A 24,735-nucleotide genomic window follows, 5' to 3' on the forward strand; every position below is an offset into this window, starting at 1 on the left:
TACATACGATTGGTGATTAAATTTTAAACTATTGAGATTTTTTATTTAAGTATTTCGGCTAATTCCCTGTTAGCCTTGTGTGCGCTTAACGTACCTGGGTTTGTGGACTCATTTACCGCACTTAGACGCTCACTAGGTCCGTTGTACGTAATTGGTTATTATATACTACTATTTATTTGTGCGCAATCAAAACATCTAAAAATACGTGCAACCGTAGCGGACTAAAAAGTAAAAATTCATTTGAGAAACAAGATTCTACCAACAAACCTTTGTCAGTTTAGTAGTTTCGTACTTTATTTTTACCACTTAGTGATTAAAATAAGGTGTTTATTATTATTATTGGGCAGTTTCACATGAAGCAGACAGTGAAAATAAAGTGAGGTCGTCATGTTTTACGTTAGCATATTTGCGTTCATACCAACTAGAGACATGATTAACCCGAATATAAACAAATTCTACGACCTAACTTGTTTTTCGCTGACCACTTCACGTGAAATGTTTATTAACATTTAAAAGATGGAGCATATCTTGATAAGATATCGAAACGTGTCAGGCACAGGGGTCTTTCCTACTTACCGAAAGGAAAAATGTTCAATAAAACCGCAGATGTGACTGCCCTGAACACAATACTTCATCTTCTTGTGCTTGTAAAAATAAAGATATTTTGGGTGTATGACAGTTATTATTAGTCATTTGGTTAAAAAAAAAATTGAATTTCATATTTATTGAAGTGCTCTTTCCGAATGTTGACTTAGCCTCCAGGCAATTTTGCCGCTCGCGCTGGGATGTGGGAAAAAATGAAGGATAAATATTTTTGACAATATCTCATTTTATCATATATGACTCTTGGTCATTACTTATTATACATTCAACCTGTGGCATTTAATTTTAACTGATTATATTTATAGAGTCATGGATTTGGACTTGGAGAGATTGAAGTAAAGGAAAAAGGATTGGAGACTAGTTAAGTTTTAAAAGAATGGACAAAAGGGATAAACTCTAAAAAAATTTAGGCAATTCTCTAGTCTAGTATCTAGTTTCATTTATCGTAAAATAAGTAGGACGGATATTGCCATAAAACTGTTTTTAAGGGCCAAATTTACAATATGATAACGCAAACGGGAACGATACGAGGTGGCAATTTCGGAATGAGCTCATCAAAATGCTCGATAACATTTTTCCTTAAAATAAATTTTCTCAAGTTACAACTACTATAACTATACGGCTAAAGTAGAATTGCATCAGTTAGAAGCCGTACAGAAACATGGTCTATATAAACTGAAACTTAAATTAGCTCCAGAATAAAGCGTTTAGGAAAGCAGAGAACTTATTTTAAGTAAGTCAAACACCATAATATTGTTGTATAATATAATTAAAATCAGATTATCACAACGCTCTAGACATAAATTGCACCATAAAATAAATGTACCTAAAATCAGTCTGGTACCAAAAGTCTAGATAGAAATAAAGTGAGAATTAATATAAAAATACTATGAAATAATTTAGCAAATACAATACAGTGGTGCCAAATTCTGTTTGAATGTTTAAATCTTTCTGCTTTATATATAAAAAAGCATCTTCGCGAAACATTTTTTTGGAATTGCGATTTACTACTAACAATAAGAATGTTGTTAAATTTTCACGAGGACAGTATAAGGAATCGAATATACCAATATCTGTTTAGGTAAATCATTTTATTTCCAATCATAAACGAAGATTAATTGTATAAAATAGTTACACTAATGAACACTTAACTGTATGGGGTGTTCTCTAGTCTATTAATTACTGTAAAATTGAACATGACTTTTTGAACTTTTATTTTAAAATCACACTCGTTCATGAATCTCAAACGTTAAATATTTACATTATATACGGAATGTATAAATTGGAAGAATTAAAAATATAAAAAAAAAACTAATTGTGCGTAATTTATAGGCCTTTATAACATGACTAGGAAAGACCAATTGCAATAAATAATCTCGTCAAATTGTAAAATTAGCTTGTACAAGTATCATTGCATTTTTTGTTAGTTTGATAACATTGTAATTTTTTACTTCTACGGCAGTGAGGCGACAGTCGCGCATGTACAAGCTAAACGCGCAAATTCGTTCATTTTCTAAATTAGAAAACGTCTTTTAACTATATAACAGTAAATAGAGTGTGAAGTTCGTGCACTACGCAATAACATAAGATTACTATAATTCACTATATAAATGAAAATAACGCTAAACAAATCACAGGTTACATGAAACGATTATTTGAATTAAATATCCTTACATCTAAGTATAATCGATTTTATTATGTCAATATAAATTAATTTTATTCGGTAATACTCCATGGTAAATCACTACACGAAATATTTTGAACATGTTTATTTTACTCTAATTTTATTTTAATGCATAGAAAACCGTGAAATACTTAAAGCAAGTTCTTTAAAGTCGTAGCGTACAATTGATACTCTTTAAAAAAAATATATGCCTAGCTAGACGTCCTTTGACGCACGAAAAACGCTACGGCATTATGGGCCACAGTTTAGTAGCACTTTTCAATTGACAATTGATAAATAGTACAATACCGCGGTGATATACTGTAGCGCTTTCGACCTGCGTACAATAATTCTATGTGCGTATAGCCATAATTGTTAAAACAATGTCGTATTCACAAATGTATTTTATCCCGTTCTTTTGCACTATATGGAAACCTTATATTACTTTAAGAAGATTTCTTACTCGTCAAGACTTGATCAACGGCTTTTTAAATCTGAAATAATAATTGAACTCTCGGCCCAATATAACTTATTGTCCGAATTAGCTGAAACCTGACAATTATCATCAAACATATCTATATACCGACTACAATATAAGTCGTAACACATGGTACAAAATTTTTGACACAAATTTTGACAAGCATTTAACAATTCCAAATGCAATAGATACAAACCAAAAACCCTGTCAATACTGAAATTAGACATTCTTGAATTGGAAGTAGATTTAGGATTGTTACCCTGTAACTTCCAATACCGATCCCGACCTATTTCTATGAAAATTCGATGTAGCACTGTCGTAACCTTGTGATCGCACGGAACAATATCTTATGGAAATCGAGACTGTTGTCGGTATTGTAAGTTACAGAGTAAGCGCGCTTTTCTATTTAAAGACATACGAACATTAATTACGTAATAATTGCCAGATAAAAAACATTACTATCTACTGTGAGAGATCTATCCTGCACTAGTGTGACTACGCGACTATGTCTATAATATGTGGCACATCCGTGAGCATCAATACTTTGCGTACCGAACCCTGCTTGAACAATCCTGCGCATTATTAGCTTAATCTCAGGCGTCGCCTTCTGAAAATTGCAGGATCATAATGTATACAGTTACTAAAACAATAACATTCGTGTCCATGGCAAAATTTTTAGCTTTGACAAAATGTTAGATGCCATGTGGAATTACAGTTTCTTATGTAATGAAATATAAAATCTTTCGTATCATTGATTTGAACATAAAGCAAGATTAATGTAAGAATTTTTTTCGCTGTCATTAATCATTAATCATCAAGAAAATTATAACCTTACCTGGTGTGAGAGGGTGATCTCGCAGCATTGAACCTGTAGTAATAACGATATTATTTAAACTTTTATATAATATTGTTTGACTATTTTAATATTCGTTATTCGAATTTAGCCACATAGTCATGCAACAATGTCTACTATGTTTATAGAAATTTCATGCTTACTTTATTGTTATTTATACATTGTCATGCAACAATGTCTACTATGTTTATAGAAATTTCATGCTTACTTTATTGTTATTTATACATAGTCATGCAACAATGTCTACTATGTTTATAGAAATTTCATGCTTACTTTATTGTTATTTATACATTGTCATGCAACATAATCGCTAACTGCTAAATTTAATACACATAATAAGTAACGGATATAAATGCGAATGTATTAAATTTAAATTACTGTTACATAAATGGCCCCGAGTGTTGAATAGTACTCCAAACGAGTTATGAAAATAATTTAACGAAAATTTATTAAAATGTAGTACTCGCGTACTTCATAACGCTTATAAATCCTTCAATTATTATATATGTCAGGTGAAACTGTTTATAACTTAGCGCCTACTTTTCTATTGTGGGATATCTGATAATGTAGATTCAATTGAATAAAAAGTAATTATTTTACCGTTCGAAACTATTCGTATATATTCATTTGTTGTTGTTACCATCTTTGTAAAGAACGAATGCTAATTTTTAATTATAGTAAGGCTTAAATGCCTTCCAAAAAATAGGCATTTGTCTAAAATTTTCCCGGATTTTTTTAATATTATGTCAATATTAAAACTTTATGGCAGTTTCGAGTAAAAGCCCAGATTATATTATTTAATTTACAATATTATTTAATTACGGTAAACGTAAGATGACTCGTTGCCCAAAAAGTTTCTATATCAAATGTTTGAAATTTTCGTACACCATTAACTATTCCTCGCTACTATTAGCGAGTCTATACATAAAATAGGAACTGGCGACACAAAGCAGCAAGCGTTACCTATTGTTGCTAGCTAGCGATAGCTCAGTATAGGATAGCGTCAGAAAGTTGGTTACTGGTTAGTGCGGCGCCCGGCGTGATGCCCACGATGCTTCCGCCGACGCACGCCTCCACGCCCTCTGTCGACCACCACCAACGTTACGACAACACGTATGACGTATAAACTTTGCGTACAGACGAAAGTGATTTTTATTCTTATTTTGTAGCCATCTTTTACTAAGATACAACTTTATCATCTGAACGCAAACCTCATTTGTTTACAAGTTATTATTGTTGATACACAAACGTTGAACAAGAGTGAGAAATGATGTTTAAATAATATTGAAGAAACGGAAAAAATCATTTCAGATGACTTGCTTGTTGCCTGGAATAAATTTATGAATATGGAAATATTGAATGACATTTTCGTCAGTGTTTGACGTGCTCATGTGACAAGAATGATCATGCAAAAAGAACGCCTAATAAAACGATTTTATTTGAAGTTTGAATCATGCGTTACCTGTGGTGCAGGCGGCGTTGTCCGCGTTGACGCCTGCCACGGACCACGGCCGCGCTTTGCCAGTTGCGCGGGCGCACCCGTTGCCTATACACCACACACGTTAAGCCGGCCGTACATACAAACCCACATACACAACATAGCTTCGGACAATACTTGCACGTACACTGTTATTTATTATTAAAATATAATACTCCTGTTAAATTTGAAATGATATACGTTTTCAATAATTATCTAAATAATATTTTTGGCTTTGCTTTTTGCCTTATCTTGTATTTATATACATATATTCTATATTCAATACACAAACAAATTTTATGCTTACTGTCATCAAATTTACCCTTGGTTCATAGTGTCATTAACAATGTAAATAAAAAGGCTAATACATAAAAACAAATTATCTAATATATAAATCAATATTTTCGCTACTAATTTTTTTAATTCCCACCGTCGTTTAGATTTAATTTGGATTAGCTATATTAATGATGGTTTATATGTCTGTAAGACTAATGTAACGATTTAAAACCGCAGATATAATAAAATCACCATAAAATTTAAATTTAATTTTGTAGCTACGTGTTTATACGGTGTTATTGCTGTGCGTAAATTAGTGAAACTTATGGTATAGATTTCAAAAACTAAAATGTGGTGTAGTTTATCGTCGTAGTAATCCAAACACTTTATGATATTACGTGTAATACGTGTATGTGCCATGTTTTTTAGTAATATTGTAAGCGTTGCGGCGAAAAGCCGTGATGTGCAAAGGCAGTGTGGGACGAGTACAATTATTTTGTCTAAACACTATTCATGCGGTACAACACTTGAATTTGCTTGAAATATTCAATCTAAAAATTTACTAAATCTTGAATGTTTAAAGACTGTGCGAAAAAATTACAGTCGCGGGTGGAGATCACGGCAATACTAAATTACCTTTTATATGCTGACAACACTGATACGTCATAATAGTTTGACAGTTATCTGTATACCAAACAATTTATCTGTTGCTAAATAAGGTTAAATTAACTAAGAATTATATAAGTTTCTCTTTCCGCACAGAGTCTAACACAAATCATTAAGAACATCAAATAGCTTGCTAAAATGAGGCGTTTAATATTGTTTTAAATATCTACATAGAAGGATAATGTTAGATATTTCAATGAACTAGATATTATGCAATATCGATTCGAGTTTTGTACCGCGTAATTTGTCATACTCACCCATAGCGTTGACGTCATCGGAGGATCTCGAGGGCGGCGGCGTGGACGCACTCGGCTTAGTACCAACGTTATCAGTTGATTTACAGCGCGATACCTCTGAAAAGGTATTCCTTCCTAAATATATTTAAAAGCTTTTTCGAATGTTGCTAAGCTGGGGAATCATTTTATAGAGACACTAGCTGATTCGGCAAACGTCGTTTTGCCATGCATATTATTTCCAGGAAATATTTATTTAATTCAATAAAATTAACCTACTATAATAAAAATAGGGTATGATCGTAGAGGGGTGACAATTAAGCGTTGTATGTATTTTTGTATGTTTTATCAAAAAAAAAAAAATCTAAAAAAATTAGGGTGGACACCCCTTATCAATTTAGGGGTTTGAAAGATAGATAGAGTAGCCGATTCTCAGACTTACTGAATATGCATTAAAAATTCATAAGGATCGGTCAAGCCGTTTCGGAGGAGTATGGGAACGAACATTGTGACACAAGAATTTTATATATATAGAGATAAAAAAATCCTAAACTAAAAATAAAAAATAATATAGTTCCAAATATGTATGTACGTATCTTTCGTGTTCGCGAAGGTTACAGATCTTCATATCTTGTTGGAAATGATTCGTTCGTTCGATTATGAGACACAAACTAAGGGAATGCGACTATTATTCTGAATCAATATTAATAGTACTTTGCTATATTGGTTCAATTTCAAACGAACAGTTCAAGCAAGATCATTTTCTATCTCGATCTCTCTATTTCGATCTTTGCGATCAAATGAATGACATATGCATCACATTAAAAAAACAACTTACCGCAATCTAGTAATACAGGTGTGCTTTCACCAGACGTACCACTGTACCTGAAATTTATAAATTCAGTTATGACATATAGCCCAGGTTGTACAATTTTGTCCGCGCAGGCTATATTAAATTTATAAGTGTTACGCATTCTTTATTATTAAAAGCATGTTACGAGAGATCATATAAACATTAAATATTATGCGTAATGAGCCTAAGAAATAGCCATAAAAGGCAGCCCATGGGCTTTTAGGTTGAAGTATGTTTTTTTTTTTAATTTAGAGGTATCTCCAGGGGATTACCTCCACTGAAAACCATTTTTCCACAGCTAGCTAGTTCGCAAAAAGAAATGCTTAAGAAGCTTCCAAGAGGTGGTACGGTAACATATTTTTGTCCAGTAAATTTTCTTTAATAAAGATACAAAAACCTTATATTTTGGTCCTCCGAGCCGTACATAAATCAAGACTCGATGTGCATTACTAAATACCCAAATAAATATTTTGGAAGGTTCTACGTGTTACCATACATACATAGTATCATCCCGTAGTGTAGGTGAGTGCCTGTGGGCGGAAGGCGAGGCAGGGGAAGCGGGCGAGGCAGAAGCAAGCGAGGACAGAGAGTGTAGAGAGCGTGACGTCAGCGCCGTACGGGCAGACATTGAGGATACGTCCTCACTACCGGGCGGCGTACGGCATGTACGCCAGAATTCCTCTAGACCTAAAGATAAAATAAAGTTTATATGAAAAATAATAGACGGATATTCTAAGGGTTTTTTTATTACGTTTAATTTTCGAGCACGTAATGTAAACATAATCGTAGCGCGTATATAATTTCGTGCCGTTTTTATATGACCAGTGACCGACAATTTTAATTAATATTCGAGCAAACAGAACAGACAATTGAAGAACCGTCATGTTGACGCCTCCCCACGTGGACACTGATAGCAAGTCTAGTACCGTATATGTCAAAATCACATATAATGATGGTAACGTTTGACTTTTAATGAGTTAATATTCATAAGGAGTAGACTTAGCGTCTACTTACATAGTAAATAATATAGATTCTCGATATTTAACTGTTAAAGTTTGAAGTCGTGTATCGAACTGTCCAAAAACCCAGTATGGATTTTTCTACATGAAAATATCACGAGGAAACCATCAAATTATCCCTGCGCTCAAAATCAAGAGAAGTAGCATATGTGTACAATAAATAACTTCCTTTAACTGAACTAGAATAAATTATATTTTGACTTTCCTTTTGAGTATATATAGTAGTATATATATGAAATGATTAAAGTCTTCCAATTGAAACAAATACAGATAAAGTATTCCATTCCAAAGAGAGAAATGATTGTATTAAGATATAAAAAAATATGAAGAAAACATACCTTCATCAATATCTTGTGATTGGTCTGTTATCGGTCGTGTTGGAGCTCTGGTTTTAACTCGTCTAGGTCGTCCTAAAATTTTTTTAATTATATTGTACAAATTAAAAAAAACTAATATGGATATTATTAAGTTTAGAAAGAGAGAAATATAGAAAATACGATTTAGAAGATGGCGATGTTGAGGATGTGGCCAGTTTTTGATTACTACCTCCATTTCGAGAACTGGTAGATGTAAATTATACGTTTTTGAGTTTATAAGTCTACAAAGTTACTTATTACTTATTTTAACAAAACAATGAAATGTATACTTGCCGATACCTTTAACAAGATGCCTCAGCGTATGCGCAGGTAGATCGGCGAGTGCATCGGCTGCTTCAGCGTGCAAGGGTGGCAGAGATAGCATCTCATTACTACTGCATTGCTGTTCCGCCACGGACTTGGGACGCACGCGTCGACCACCGCGCTCTCGCCGGCGACATCCGAGGGGTGTGGCCTAGTTATTTATAATGTGTAATTTAATTCTACATCAACAGCCTTCTATCTTATTGCTAACGCATCAAGTGCGGGTTTCGACTTTTTTAAAATTGTAATATAAGAACGTATCTTCATCCGATATTTTGTTTTATGTAAGAACAAGTGTTCATTAAGTGTAATGCTTGAACGATACTTTAACGATAATGAGATAACTGAACATAATTGAAAAAAAGTTGCCAACATACGAAATCAGGCTAGTGCACTTCAAGATGGTACCATTGGAATTGATGTAACGTTTGCATTTAACATATTTAATAATCAGATTAATTGCCTCAACCTTTAATCAAAATTTAAATTTTGTGTACGTTTCGCGAAAGTATACAATCCGGCCCGAAGAGGGTCCATCAGCATGGATACTATGTTGCCCGTTATAATTGTTTTGACAGTCGAGAAGAAAAAGTAGATTCGTTTTATAATATTATAATTAAAAGCTTTAACGCATTTTTTTCTATAATTCTGGCCTTTATCTAGAATTTCTTAAACTTTGTGGCCCGCCATTAAAAAAGTTTGCCCACCATATTTGCATTATCTCTTCCTGTATATCAATTTGCCTCTAAGTGCTTGGCACATAAAAATTATATATTGTGGTTCGTTTACCAATGTATCGAATGGTGTTTGAAACATTTGTATAGACACATGGCAAAAAAAGTTATCATAGATTTCAAACTAATATATACCTAATATTACTTGTTCATATTAATATTAGACTAGGACCATTGTCCTAGTGTAGTCTAATACGGATTTATAAACAACTTACCAAGTTCAAATAATCCAATTTCTTAGCATGAAATGAAAACATAAATGAAAATCAATATCAATATCGAAGGTTTAAAAAAAGTACAGGAGTCATAGACCCTTAGCCTACACTAAAGATATGATATAAATAAATATGTAAGAATTTACTGATCAAAAGTTCCTATAAATCTCGGCTAGTTCTTGCTTTAACAAAAAGAAATATTATTTTAAATAAAATCGTTACCCCAGAATGCGATATAGGCGTGAGTAAGTCCGGTATATCTGGATCAGCGTGCGCGTGTTCGCTGTCGGCACTTTCCACGCTCTCGCACGCAGCTAAGGCTAGGTTCTCTACTGCCTCACTGAAAAAAAAAAAAACGATCTTACATTTCGCATTTGTTTTTCTCAAACACATAGATCATAGTACACGATAACTGCACTAGAAAAATGTACGAAATACGCGGGTACCAAAAACGGACGCAGGTACCATGTAAAAGAAGGACCAATTTTTTTTTATTTATTCATAATATTAAATAGACCTTATTGCTGTTGTGTAATTTTTTTATTAATTCGTTTTTAAGCGCTATAATGGCACGGTCTCAAATGAGAAACGTATTTTGTTTGAAATGTTCTGGCATACTTTAACAAACATGTCTAAATATTGTGTAGTCCCTTTTCCCTATGTTTACCTAGATTAATAACCTACTTAATAATAATAATTAAAATGAATAAATAATAAACTTAAACTATAAAGTTTGATGCTTGCGGTAGTGTTCCTTTAATACTGGTTTTACCTAGATGTATTGCGATACCTATTCGTTGAACAAGGAAACCAGCTCTTGGGTACCAGTAAAATCTACCAGCAATCAACTTAAATCTTTAATTAGCCGGCGCACCTACCTAAACTCCACAGCCCAAAGAATAATTGTTTTAAAAATTAGAATAATATCATCTCATATTATGTTTTTTTTGTGTTGGTATTTCTATATAGGTCAATCCACAAAGCACAGATAACGTACTTGAGCAAATCTTGTAGGGTATTAGAAGACGGAGCGATCGCATCTCTTACAGCTTGTAATGACACGAGCTCGCTCGCACAACCCGATCCACCCATTGCCGCGAACACTTCGCCGCAACGCTGAAGTTAAAAAAATATATTTAAGCCAATCAAAACACAGTTTTTATATAAATGTTAATAATTCTATAGTAGGAGTAATTCGAGTTTAAAAATAGTTCTAAATTTAAAAATACAATTAGAATTATATTTACATGCAAAAATATAGAACCATGATACGAAAAACTATGTATAGTCCATTTTTTATATGTCCGAGTTGAGTATCTATAGTAGTCTAGTAGTTTGTTGTCCTCTATACGTATATGTTAATGCCTAAATATTATATTGTATTACTTTATAATATCTATGAAATTGTTCTCAATTATCAAATTTATATTTTATTTGACTGAGTGAGTGATGTTTTGTTTATTATAAATAAATATACCTGAAGATATTGGTGCAGCAAATGATGAGCAGCCGCAGCCGCCCTCTCCACGGCCTGTGGAAGTGGGGCGGGGGGCAAAGCGCCCGCAGCAGCCGCCGCCAAAGCAGCTGCCGCTTCACCCCCACACCACGCGCGCTCTAAGGCTAACGCGCGTAATCGGTGTGTTTGGGAGGCTGTCGTGTTGCTTGAGAGCCTTTAAGAGATTTATAATAACGTTATATAACATTATTTTTTAAAATGTTTTAATTTATATAATTTCAATAAATACAAAATGTTTACATTTTTTTAGAATAAAGTATAATATTTAATTTATCAATAATAAATATAACGAAATTATTTGTAAATTAATAATTGCGTATGTGTTATGTGTAAATATTCACCGTTCGTGCAAATCCCTCCATAAAGCGGCGACGCGCTCGCTAGCGCCACGTCCGCCGGCCGCTGCGTCACTTGCGGGAAACTCAACGCGACGAACGCTCACAGAACGACGTAATGCTGTTGATATATCCGTTAATCCTAGAAAAGTACAATTAATAATTGACAAAAAATAATAATAAATAAATCAATCAATCTGAAATTAAAATTATCCAATATTAGTTTGTATAAATGAATAAAATATAAATATACAGTATCTTAATATATATATAAATCTCCTGTCACGATGTTTGTCCGCGATAGACTCCTAAACTACTTAGCCGATTTTAAATTAAATTGGCACACCGTAAGCAGTCTGGTCCAACTTAAGAGATAGGATAGCTTAGATCTTTAATTATAGTCGCAATTTTATTTTATTGCAAATATTTATAATTTGTCCATAATTCATTGACAGTCACAATTACCTGTTAACTCCAAAAGATTCTAACAGATGTCGATACTTTTCGACTGGATTGAGTAAGTAATCAATAGATGGTACTGCTATGGTGAACCGACAAACGTGTCATATAAGCTACAATTCAATATCATGATTACCACGTGTTATTGAGGCTAAAGTATAAATTAAATTTATTTTGTAGTAAAAGAAATACCGTGAAATTCAATTATTTTTGGTGTTAACATAGCCAAGCACGTGTTACTTAGACCGAAGTGTAAATCAGATTCAAGTTATAGTGACGATAATACAGTGAAAATATTCTTTCGTGTCACGGTATTAAGGCTAACTAAAACCACATTAAGGAGAAACGAAGTTCGCGGGGGCAGCTAGTAAATTATATAATCTGAATTTTTAGAAATCCTTCCATACAATAAAGTTTCCTTAAAACAAGATTACTAAATCATTTTTATACGAGACAATTATGAAAATATCAATAAAATGATAACGCCTAATTCCTAAAAATTAAGGCTATTTAATAACTCAATAGAAATAATTATCATCGTATGATGATAGCCTATGATACAGGCACAAAATAATCCATCCAGAAGGAACGCGATAGCAAAGCATTTTGGTCTCTGCCCCATCTAGGGGATATAGGAAAATAAGTCATTAACCATATTCTTTATATGGTCATGGCTTGTACCATTAAGAGTGCTTTAAAATGTCTAAATTAAATATACAATACTTACCCTGTAAACTAAACGCGTTTCTATCTATATACAGCGTGTGAAGAGTACAATTGCACTGCAGAGCTTTGGCCAATAGCCTAGCTCCGGCGTCGCCAGCTAAGTTCCCACCAACGTCTAACGTGCGAAGTCGTCTAGCCCCGCCCAAAGCATTCAGAAGTCCATATAAATCCCCCTGAAATAATTAAGACCCAATATTCTAGACATACTACACAGGGAACCACACAGGCACCTAAAGCGTGCTGTAAGTATTTGCCTGTAATAAAATGTAAAATAAATTAGATTTACTAAGAAATAATAACAATCCTTATTTATTGTTTTGTATATATATGTGAGCAGAAAAATGCGACGAAGCCCACCAGAAGCCCGGGAAGATGAATTAAACGCTACAGGGAGGAAAGATTTAAAAATAGCTATGCTGAGAGACAACCACTTGATGGAGGCCTTCACCCTTTGGACTGTGTATTTGCCTGCTTCTATTTCATCATGCCTCCTACTGATAGAGGACAAATCTTTGTTTTTAATTTATTTTATTATTATTAATTACCTAAGATGTTAGGTGGAACATGGTGTAATATTTGCAGATAACAAACCTTGTGTAAAAAACTTGGCGATTAAAAAGAGTGGCGAAGAGTCGATTGCCAGTTCTTCTTATATGTTCTACGCAAGGGCGTAGAAAATATCAAGGGATATGAGAACTGGCAGTAAAATTAGAAACATTTAATATTTATTTATTTTTAGACGTACATAAGTGTACATTGTAACCTACATGAATAAATGATTTTGACTTTGACTTTCGGAGGTCGAATACTAGTTACAACATAAACTTGAATTAATGTCTCTTAAATTATAATACCGTCACAAAAAACCTGAAGTTAGCTATAGCCGACATGTTAGTTTTTTCTATTGTTAGCGTCGTTTTTTCTACAAACGTTGAAAATTTTGTTGTTGTCTTGTTACGCCACAGAAATATAACTTCAAAATAATATAATATAATATAATAAGAAGAATAATGGTTATGTACGTTCACTCACCTTAAGTTTACAATCACTCAGATCTAAGGACGTTAAAGCTGTATCCGGTTCCTGTAGAACGTGTACTAAAGCCTGAAAAAATACAAGAAATAGTAAAGCGCTCAAGCTTACACATTAATAAACACTCGTTGTTGCTACGAACCGTAGATTTTTGAAAGCACTCTTGACTGTGTGACAAACTCTAATTATAGGACAATTGAAGTGTTTTAACCCAAGCGTTGAACGTTTTTTGTAATCCCGAAATTAAACCTTTCGAATTGAAGTTCGTTTAAATAGGATATTATGTAAAGATTTATGTAAAATAATTACCTGTATTAAAGGTGGCGCGTACGACCTTTTCCCCGTAAGCTTACTTAATGATAAATGTGTTATGGAATGATTTTTGCCAATAGCTCTCACTATGCCTGATAGTTCAAACTCCATACCTAGAAGACAAACGCATTTATCAAACCATTCCCTTAAAATAATATTATATATACATTATATTGATACGGTATATTAACCTCGCACTTCATTGCCAAAGGTATGTATGCAAGTAATTCAAACGTATAATATGTTACGTTTTTAATGTACTTTTATTAGGGGGTGATAAAACTACCTTAAATTTTCTCTACATCATAAAAATAAAATTACGAGGTTCTTTCGTTGGTAATCGAGAGAACCAGATCCGTTATAGTATTGTCTTTTGTTAACAACGCTTTTACACATTAAGAAAACACTTTTTAAACGTAATGAAGCTATGGTTTATTATTACTTATAATTATTTACATAAATTTAAATTTGCACGCGAAACGTCGGAAAATTTTAAATTAAAAATTATGTAAATAATTATAAGTTTATAATAATAATACATAGCTTCAATACGTTTAAAAAGTCTTTTCTTACAGATCCGTTATGTTTAAATGTTTAGTTCTCACTCAAAACGATTACATTTGCTCGTAGAATTATAGCACTTTAAAATTATTTATAATAAGGTAAAACATACACAAATTACACAAATTCTACACTCTTTTAACAAAATTTATTAATTATACTAACTATTATCAGACAGGTCAAGCGAACGAAGACACCGAACTCCGTGTATACAAGACTCAAGTACGTGAGCGGCTTGTGACGACGCGAGTGCGCCAGACACGTTTAGTTTTACGCCCGCTGCGCTTTCGTTGCATGCTAGGCCTAATAAGAGGCTCCTGAAAAAAAAATATAATAAAATGGTAAAATCACAGAAACCGGTAGACCGGCTTCTGTCTTATCCGTACACAAACACTATTTAAGCTCAAATATGAATTACTGTAATTTGTCCGATTAGTATGACACTTAAAAAAAACCGTCAAGTCCAATGCGTAACTGTAATGTAAAACGTATAACGGATCACTAGGGCTCTACAGTTTTTTTTTTTAAACATCTGATGGGTTGGGATGGGCCGACGAGTGAATGCTCTCATGTGCCAGGTACGTAAAAATATATATGCGACGCCGTATGAGAGGTTTGTGCGAGCTTAAACTATTTCATTCAATATGGTATAACAACAAAGCCTGATAATTCTATACATAAATACAAAAAAAAAATGTTAATCTCCGCGTAATACAATAGTAAGTAGAGATGTACTTACTTCAAAGCATCGGGAGGCATTTTGCAATATGAAAAGTCGAGATCAGTCAAAGCGAGGCAAGCTGTGAAGAATTGTCTGAAAGAAGGCGGCGGGTCCCTTGGCCTTCGCCCCGCAGCCCAGGGGTTTCGCCCTACGTACAAGGAAGAAAGCCTCGCCGCGCAACCGCGCAATAGAGCACCCCACATCTGGAATTATAATATTCATTTTAGTTATGACCAAACGTTATATAATTTTATAAAATTATCAAACGTCCTTCTCAATGGCTTAGTATTCGTATCGTGGTTTTGAAAACAATATAGTTTTGGGTTCATATGCAAAGACGGATGATCAACCTGTCCATCAATATAACATATAAAGAAGTTTGTCTATCCCTGAAAGGCCAGGTGACTATACAAAATAAATATAAATAAATCAATAAATAAAAACAGGACAAAATATCCCCGTACTTAATTTTAATTATTTATTTCGATAAATTATTTTTATTATCGATAATTAACATCGTGATATCATTGTTATTTCGAGTGTCTAACACAGCATGATGTGTTCGAACATCGAACAAGTATCAGTAGAGATAAATTTCAATTCGATAAGTAATATAATTTTTCATATCTATTATATATTTTTAATATTAATTTTTTTACTAGTTATTTACTTTTGCAGTATTCGCAAATTCCTTTTCTATAATCGGTTTTTTTTTAGTAAACCTCGCTTACTACCGTGGCCTATTGCATCAAGTAATTTAATATATTCATTTATGCATCGTAAAGTAGTTGTGCTTAAGTCTAATTGGAAGTTCTCAAATTGTAACCAACATTTTTTACGTAATTATAACACTTTTATCATTATTAATTTTACCGATGATAACGCTAAAATAGTATCAGAGATTAGATAAAATGTATTTATTGACACTCGCTATTTTGTAATTTATTAAAATCAATAAATACAAATGATTCATCAACTTAACCACATTGAACAATTTTAAATACTTACATTTTCTAGAGTGGTTTCCGTATTGACCAAGTTCAAATGTGTCAGTACGTTTGGTTGAGCCAAGAAGTTGTAGAGATGCTGGAAAAATATTACTCTTAAGCAACTTTCAAATATGATATAATTTTGACTAGTATTATTGTTGTTATTAAAATAATATTTATTTTGAGTATAATATACTGTATGTATGTTATTTATTGCACAATACTTAATATTACACAACCTTATTTATATTAAACAATAAATTAGGGTGGAAAAAGTTGGAGTAGGACAGGGGCCGCATCTTAGTAAAACTATAAATTTATCTTTTTTTTATCAAATGTGTGTCAAAGATGTGGAATAAAGGCTTATTATTATTATGTATATATGTTCCAATTTTAAGAGTACTCCAAGTTTCAAAAATTTTATTAAATTTACTGGCCACTGTTTGAATTAGGGCAGAAATAGGGCAGGATCGATATATTATGAAATTGCCATAGAGCACGCGCACCTGGTCGCGCCAGCCCGTGATTGGTGGCCTGGCCACCGAGATCAAATTGAACTGTAGATAAACACCTGTGTGCGCGCATTAGCCGTGGCGGCTGTGACGTGATTTATTACAAGTTCTTCATACGAACACTTGCTCATCCACAAAAAAATTAATGAACTTGTCATCATATTGCTTAAGGTCGGTGAAATATTTGTAAAACTTTCACGTAGCAATGGATGAACCCAATATTTTTTTCTTTCGTTTTTCGATTGTTACTTGAAAGATACACAAGCACGGCTATTTCTTCAACGTCCATTTTGAAGCGCGCTGTACGAATGTAGGTGAGGTTATGTCCGAGCGAGCAGGCCGCTAGTGCGCTATTGTCCTTAGAGATTTCTTTTACTTTAAACACCGTCAACATGCTAACAATTACTATTTTTCGTCCTGTCCGGAGTTGGAACCCACAAAACTTCTACATGACGAAAATTTCGTACTTACATGAACATCGTCCTTAAGGTTGTTATGGGAGAGATCAAGATGCGACAGCGTATTAAGATGGCAAGGGTTGTCGTTGAGCAGTTGAGCAAGATGGGCAACGCTCTTGCCCGTAACACCGCATTGGGATAATGCTATGTGACGTATCCCGTCTGGATTGTTCGCTAGTCCTGTTAAAACACTTATTGCACCTGAAAATCAAACAAATATTTTGTTGTCTATAGAAGTCGTAGTTGACTGTTAATCTATGCACAAGAGTCATCATAATAAGTTACATTTTTAACATCTCTAACGCGTATTTGGTAGCTTATATCAAATATTCATAGATAATATTAAATTTCTGTCCATTATAATTATTAATAACCAACCAGTACCGTGATTCATATATAATTTAGGGCGTACAAAATACACAAACCCGTATTCTTAAAATAAAAAAATGAAAATAGACGTGAATGCAATTCACATGGTAATAAAAATGTTTCAAAACTTTCATGGTTTTTTTTTTCATTTATTTATTAACACTTCGTTACACCATATAAAAAAATATAAAATAATTAAATCAAAAGAAGGGCAACTGGCGGCCTTATCGCATTCGAGCGATCTCTTCCAGGCAACCACTTACTGGTGTTCTCACATTTCAAGATAAAAGTCGTTGCCATGGTAACAAATACAGTATGTTTTAAGTCCACGTTGCATGTACCCTATATAAATAATTTCGCACTTTTAAGAATTACCGTTACATACCTTTATCTTCAATATGATTCTGCGATAGATCGATCGTATGCATAGCTGGGGGCGTCTTAGCCCTCGCTAGGGCGTGCCCCAGCCGCGCTGCATGATCGTGCCTTAGCGTGGCGCCCCTCCAGCTAAGCTGCTGGGGTGGGGGCGCTGCACATCTCAGGACACGAGATAAGGCCTCCCACGTCTCGCTCCCCACCCTTACACCATCCCCACACACACCAGTAAACCATGTGTTGTGTTGCAACGCTATTAGTAGTGGTATTAAATCTCTGAAAATTTATGATAAAAACTTACACAAAAGGAAGTGTACGAGCCAAGGCTGTACATAAAATCTGTTGACCCAGGAGCCTACATTTTGGTCCTTCGAGCCATCCAGAACCTTACAGGAAGATATATTATTATTCTAAATTAGTCCGACAAAATAACCGCTTATTATTATTATAATAATAATAGTTATTTTGTCGGTAATTCGTGGGTTTAGGTTTAATATTTTTAATCAATTCAAAAAACTGAAATTATTGTTACGCTTGGATATAAAGGAATACTGAGTTAGATAGTTATATGATTAAAAAATCCATACCTTTGATCTAAATGATCGAAATCCTTTAGATGTAACAATCGTATGTCGTGTGCCAAATATATCGTATCTATATCCCATGCGACTTCGGCTCTATGGAAAGATATATAAATAAAATCCTTCTTCTGAATGGTTTAATAACATTTTTAATATGCGATTTGATATTGAACACTACAACGTGTTATATAAATGCATGAAGAATATTAAATTACTTCAAAAAGGTTCAACCTCCTCCAATATCAAAATCGGCTAATAATGCAAAATAAAATCTTGTACAATTAAGCCGTTAATGCGGAACGTTATCACGTGAAAAGCATTACTTAATAAAATGATAATTCAGTAAAGTTATATATATTATATTGCATACCTAAAAGGTGTCTGGCATAGGTCACACATGGCTGCATATTGATTAGAGAAATCACCACAAGTCGAATGTTTCCGAGTACCACTCACCGGATGCAACGGAAATGGCAAATTGACCTGCAAAAAAATTAAGATGCCTAACAATTGCCTTATTAATTTGACAATAGTGAACATAGTATCTAAAACATGGCTTTTCATGAGTCATTGGTGGAGATTAATACGACGATTTATCCTTCTACTTAGGTACTAGCACTTAGTACGTGATTTGCTTTGTAAACTAATCAATGTAACAAGGTCTAGAATTGGAAAGGATAAACATAGAGTAAGCATACACTTAGAAGTGTTTTATGAAATAACTATATTTTTACATTTACGTGGGATTCTTGTATACTGGAAAGAGACTATAATGACCGATATAGTGTTTCTTTTCAATGTACTTGACTACTAGAGATTGTTCCTTGTAATCTTTGATGCAATATAAGTTTTTCGAATTTAGGACCGTTGTCTCTTGAATGTGAGAGCATTTTCAGAAATGTTTTAATCCAGTACCAAAATAAAGAATTGTTTCCTTTGAGAGAAATTTGTTATATTCACTAGGAAGTTCTTCTCCAGGTATAACACTGCTTTTTAGTAAAATTTAGTCAGTGTAGTATTTCCGTATATACGAAGTATACTACCGAAGTATAATTTCTTATGTAGAGTTCGGATAGTAGTAAAAAGGCCCAAGTTGAAACTGAAGGTATGCAAGTTACCTTTGATACTTAAAACTAGGTTATTCACGAGTAATCAATAAATCTCTATAGAATATTAGAATTAACACCATTATACTGTGTCCCTATTACAAAGCGCATTATTTTCCATGAGTCACCAGTGTTACTCTTGTCTCGTCGAGGAAAAAATATTTCAAACTTGTTGGCTATTTTAAACACAATTATCTTCACATATGGTAAATTTAATTGGCTGATTAACAGGATAATTGAGCTAATCAAACTTTGGCTCCATTGTTTCTAGTGAATTTATTACAAAAAGTATTTGCTTAAAAACCAGAATATCGTAAATCTCATGTTATTTCTACAATTGCTACGAAAGTGAATGTATTTTCGATGAAACAGAAAAACTTACTAAATATAAAAGTTTCTTCCTAACAACTTGTGATAATAAAGATTTTTTATTACCATGAAATAGCAATTATCTACAAAGGCCTTACTACGTATCTAGGCATGACATTAAGGTTCCAAAAACTAACACAAAGCGCACGATCATAGGAACTCTCAAATACACACCCATTCACACCAACTTTATATATAAGACATAGTTGTAACACGCAATATATTTTTTTTAACTGTTTCAAACATGTACCATGTACCACGGAAAAATTGTTATCTAGTTACCCACAAATAAGGGACTCCCTAGTGTTTGGACAGGGATATTATATATTCTGTAATTAGTAACGTATTTATATCAAGTTAAGAGATACAAAAAACTATAGTATGGAAATACCAATACAAACGTATTAAGTGAAAGTGACTAAATAGACCTTGGAAATAATGTCTTCCATTGCCACATTAGGAAATAAGTCGTCAAACGCCGCCGTGAGTGCGTGTATTGCATTTATAACACCATCGGGCGAGCCTTCCTCACCTGAAAGCATAATAGATTAATCTATACTTTCATTTTTAATAATTTCACACTATACATATACGTTTATATCCCGTCCGTCGCAACATTCACAGACTAATTTTTGTGGTTGTTTTGTCGTCTCTTAAAAACTCTAATTATATATTATTGCGCCGGAATCGAACCAAAGACCTCTAGAGATTCCGCTATTATTATCTATGCGATCTACTTAGCGTTAGATCATCACTTACATTCTATTACTAATGTAAGTCATTTTGAAGAAAAAAATATGGAACTACCACCCTGGCTCTGCGCCTGAGATGTAACTCGAATTGTGCTTTCTTTCACCGTACGAGCAAGTAATAATTACACATGTATAAAAATTAATCTGTTTCCATACGAGATTCGATTACACAATTTCGGAGCAAGTCACGCGATGAGGCTAGCATTGCATTATATGATATGATAATCATTTTAATGTTACATCTGTTGTAGTAATGTTTAAAGAAAAGATTTGTAATAACATGTATTAAGAGTACAAGCTAAACTATTTATATTTTATTTTAAAAAATTGTTCAGTAACAAAAGTATTCTAAACCTTAAGTATTTTGAGGTAAATTCGAATGTAAAAGCAGTGAAATATCCAGTTATATAAAAATTATACACAAATTACAAAAAATATCAAATACACAAGAGAAATGAAATAATATTAATGTTACGGCTGTAGCATGATTAACAAACAATAGAAATAATTAAAATAATCATTACTCACTCACCAATAAGAATAGATACAGGTTTGTGCTCATGAATAAGTGTTATTGATAAGTGATTTGCCTTTTTGCTCTCCAAGGCCTCTATTTCCATTAAGTGAAATCCATTGTCAATCTAAATTACATGATAAAAAATTAAAGAAATGCTAATTTCAGTTAGATAATTTATATATTTTGTACTCACCCTTGTTGGAACTTTTGTTGTAGTTATAAAAATTCTATATGATGTGACCACCTGAAATATTGCTTAAATTTAGACACCACAATGGATCAAGCTTCATAAAGACCATATAGTAGAGATTATATATTTGATATTTCTGTGTAATATTTACTCATTATTTTTCTTTATAAACAAATAAGTGGTCAAACTCAGCCCAGAGGGTTATTTGCATCTTCAGGTATAAATAAACCAAAGAGGCTTAATCTTAATATAAATCTATCCATCCAATATGACTGTATTTGTCATTATTTAACATAAAAAAAATTATAACACTATCAAGAATATATTGATATGAACCACAAGGCACACCTCAGTGAGTCACACAACTATTGTTGAACATAATAAAATAATCTGTTGCAATTGAACTCCATCACATTAATTGATCTAAACTGTCCACTCCCCACTTGGCTATCTTATTAACTTATTAGTAACAAAGCCCCACCTCTTTGACCTTCTTTAATAATAATATGTTTATACTTTGTGAAATCAAAAATAATTCATTATAGCTAGATATTAAGACATAACATTATTTTAGCCCAAAATAATATCTATGAATAAACATATCAACTAAAATCGAATTATATACAATGGTCTGTACATTAAAAGGTACACAAAGAATTTTACGAAAACTTTTTAGATGAATTTTTGAGCAACATTTATTTATGTGTTTACGAATATTTAAACAAAATATAGGGTAACTGTGAATTATTTACCACTTACCAAAACTCTGTTATCAACTTTGTCTCCTCTAGATTCCATGCGAATCAAAGATTTATAAAGTATTTTCACATTTTTACCTAAAACATTACTGATGCTGTCTGTAATAAAAGACGTAAATTTAGTTACATAGAAAAGATAAGTTCCTAATGAATATTAATTACTAAATTATTTATTTTGTATTTTAGCTTGAATAGAAAAAAGGTAAATACCGTTTAATTCTGAGGATATTTGTAATTTTGTTGTCATTTTGGGGATTTTCTTCAATGTCATCACTTCAAATTAGTAAATTATTTTAATACTTAAACAACCGTTAATTTTTTTTGTTATAGAATCGTTTATTAGAGTATAGTATCATTGTGTCAATCAAAAATATTACAAGAATAATAAAAAAATATGTTATTTGTAATTTAGTTGTATTTATCAGTATCCTTAATACACATGACACCACCTATACACTCACAGAACACAGAGTTGGATTATTATTTTATAAAACTCGACACCATAGACATGAGAATATAGATATAGACATTATATTAACCGTCAATAGATATCACTTTGGGTTTGAATTATCGTTTAAAAAATACACCACTACTGAAAAACAATTTCAATCAATACACAATCCCACACTGTATGAAACGAAAATATATTTCAAATTAAAAAAGTCCCAGTACTAAGAGATTAAATTTAGAATGCACTAGAATCTGTGTTGACATTTTTATATTAAATATTGTTCTGTGGTGATTCAGAACGTAAATCGAAATACAGATTTCAAATTGGTAGATTACAAAACCACAGAAACCACCGCAATTGCTAGTTGCATTGTCAATTATTATTTATTACGGATATATACGTCTTATAACTTGTTTTGATTTTGAATTGCGATTCATTTCTTAGGTAATTAATAATTGATATATAACGTAAAAATGAATAAAAATTACGAACGGTGTACACATTGCAATAGACGTAAATGGCTTACAACAGGTTGTCTTCGTAAATGGTTGAAACCAATGGAATGTAAACATCTACAGAGAACAATTGAAAGCAAAAGAGATTTAAATGAGACTGACATAGTTAGATGTGTGTTTTTATCCGAGAGGACGAGTCCAGTGAAGACTAATAAGTTTGTAAAATTTTGGAAGAACAAACTTTTCATTACTGGTAGTGTTAGGTCTTTACAGAGGTATTTTGGAAACAAAAATAATGCCAACGAGTACTTGTGCAAACCTGTTGAAACCTCTTCATCTAGTGAGCGACTTATGTTTGCTGCTAAGCCGGAAATTAAAAGAGAAATTGATCTACACAAACAAATGATCAAATGTCAACATTCAGATGATCACTCAGTTTTAAGGGGACATCATCAGCACATTTCACTCGAAAGCTGTGCTATTTATTGCCAATTATCAAAGTATGTATTATCTTAGTGTATTTTATATAATAGTGTAGAAAGCAGTTGTTATTTAAACAAATGTAAATTTTATAATGTATTGCCTTAGTAAGCTAAGTAAGGGTTTAAGCTAGCTATAACTATTTGATGGCTTGCAGGCATGGTTGGTATTGGGGTGGAATCACATCTAGTGAAGCTGAGGTGCTCCTTGCAGGCCAGCATGATAATGTATTTCTAGTAAGGGACTCTTATGACTCACGCCATATACTCTGTGTGTCTTTTCGATGTGTGGGACGGACTTTACATGCTCGTCTACGCCATGCAGATGGTCTCTTTTCCTTAAATAATGAGACATTTGTACCAGCAAACAGAATATCTGAACATTGTGCAACTGTAGATGTTAAATCAAATCTCTTTGAAATGCCAGTGAAATTAGCCAGACCATTAAACAGGTAAGAAATCCTAATTTTGTCCTCTTTAAATGCCTTTTCATTCTTTTATTACATTTATCTTGATTTCAGGTTTGCCAAATTAGATTCTCTACAAAAAATTTGCAGATTTGTAATTCGCCAAACAGTTTCAGAACAATTATGGGATAATTTACCTTTACCACCTAATCTTATTACATATATCTCTCTTGGTAGTGATTATATTACACCAACATAACTTTGTAACTTAATGTTGTGCCTTATTTCTTGAATATATAGAAAAAATTGTGTTAACTTTTTACAACACTTGTAATACACAATGCATGTTATATATTTAATCCAAGATATAAAATTGACAAATTTAAAAGGAAAATATTAAGAGACACATGGAGAGAGCAGTAAAAATAACATGTGGTTGTTTTGCTGGACCATGTTAAGTTGTATCTGCATCTTATTTATCTTTATATTATAGTATACAAAAAATAAATGAGTTAATATGCAAGCTTTCCTAAAAATTAAACAAATTTTTCATCT

General features: G+C 32.8%; 2 protein-coding genes across 8 annotated transcripts; one reads left to right on the forward strand and one right to left on the reverse strand.

The window, feature by feature from the left end:
• Window positions 1–1,581: 1,581 nt before the first annotated feature.
• On the reverse strand, window positions 1,582–22,844 carry LOC123709413 (F-actin-uncapping protein LRRC16A-like). 7 transcript variants are annotated; one of them, XR_006753728.1, is made up of 29 exons: window positions 22,599–22,844; window positions 22,390–22,487; window positions 21,634–21,684; window positions 21,456–21,564; window positions 20,600–20,703; window positions 19,067–19,179; window positions 18,703–18,792; window positions 18,126–18,391; window positions 17,385–17,572; window positions 16,421–16,498; window positions 15,431–15,615; window positions 14,857–15,008; window positions 14,128–14,243; window positions 13,819–13,890; window positions 12,788–12,959; window positions 11,608–11,743; window positions 11,228–11,420; window positions 10,748–10,866; window positions 9,973–10,090; window positions 9,751–9,771; window positions 8,778–8,952; window positions 8,460–8,531; window positions 7,603–7,789; window positions 7,088–7,134; window positions 6,274–6,369; window positions 5,060–5,143; window positions 4,561–4,679; window positions 3,580–3,612; window positions 1,582–3,351 (listed from the first exon to the last, which is right to left on the reverse strand). XR_006753728.1 is itself a non-coding variant. In XM_045660730.1 (29 exons), exons 1-29 carry the CDS (start codon window positions 22,657–22,659, stop codon window positions 3,338–3,340), a joined length of 3,213 nt encoding a protein of 1,070 aa, XP_045516686.1. In that variant the 5' UTR covers window positions 22,660–22,844; the 3' UTR covers window positions 1,582–3,337. The 7 variants fall into 7 exon arrangements, 5 of the variants coding, with proteins under 5 accessions (XP_045516686.1, XP_045516687.1, XP_045516689.1 ...); XM_045660730.1 differs by having other exon boundaries at window positions 4,617–4,679; XR_006753729.1 differs by lacking the exon at window positions 5,060–5,143.
• A 327-nt stretch (window positions 22,845–23,171) lies between these two features.
• On the forward strand, window positions 23,172–24,717 carry LOC123709441. Its single transcript, XM_045660803.1, has 3 exons — window positions 23,172–23,794; window positions 23,932–24,225; window positions 24,295–24,717. The coding sequence occupies exons 1-3, from the start codon at window positions 23,313–23,315 to the stop codon at window positions 24,437–24,439; spliced, it is 921 nt and encodes a 306-aa protein (XP_045516759.1). The 5' UTR covers window positions 23,172–23,312; the 3' UTR covers window positions 24,440–24,717.
• Window positions 24,718–24,735: the final 18 nt, after the last annotated feature.

The sequence above is a fragment of the Pieris brassicae genome, chromosome 5 (assembly GCF_905147105.1).
Source record: "Pieris brassicae chromosome 5, ilPieBrab1.1, whole genome shotgun sequence".
NCBI classification, from domain to species: domain Eukaryota; kingdom Metazoa; phylum Arthropoda; class Insecta; order Lepidoptera; family Pieridae; genus Pieris; species Pieris brassicae.

Coding starts and splice junctions, on each gene's coding strand:
- LOC123709413 (XM_045660730.1), bottom strand. CDS start 22,659: ATGACATTGAAGAAAATCCCCAAAATGACAACAAAATTACAAATATCC. Junction 21,565..21,633: donor CAACAAAAGTTCCAACAAGG/GTGAGTACAAAA, acceptor CATGTAATTTAG/ATTGACAATGGATTTCACTT. Junction 3,613..4,616: donor GCCGGGCGCCGCACTAACCA/GTAACCAACTTT, acceptor TTATTACTACAG/GTTCAATGCTGCGAGATCAC.
- LOC123709441 (XM_045660803.1), top strand. CDS start 23,313: ATGAATAAAAATTACGAACGGTGTACACATTGCAATAGACGTAAATGG. Junction 23,795..23,931: donor ATTTATTGCCAATTATCAAA/GTATGTATTATC, acceptor GATGGCTTGCAG/GCATGGTTGGTATTGGGGTG. Junction 24,226..24,294: donor TTAGCCAGACCATTAAACAG/GTAAGAAATCCT, acceptor TCTTGATTTCAG/GTTTGCCAAATTAGATTCTC.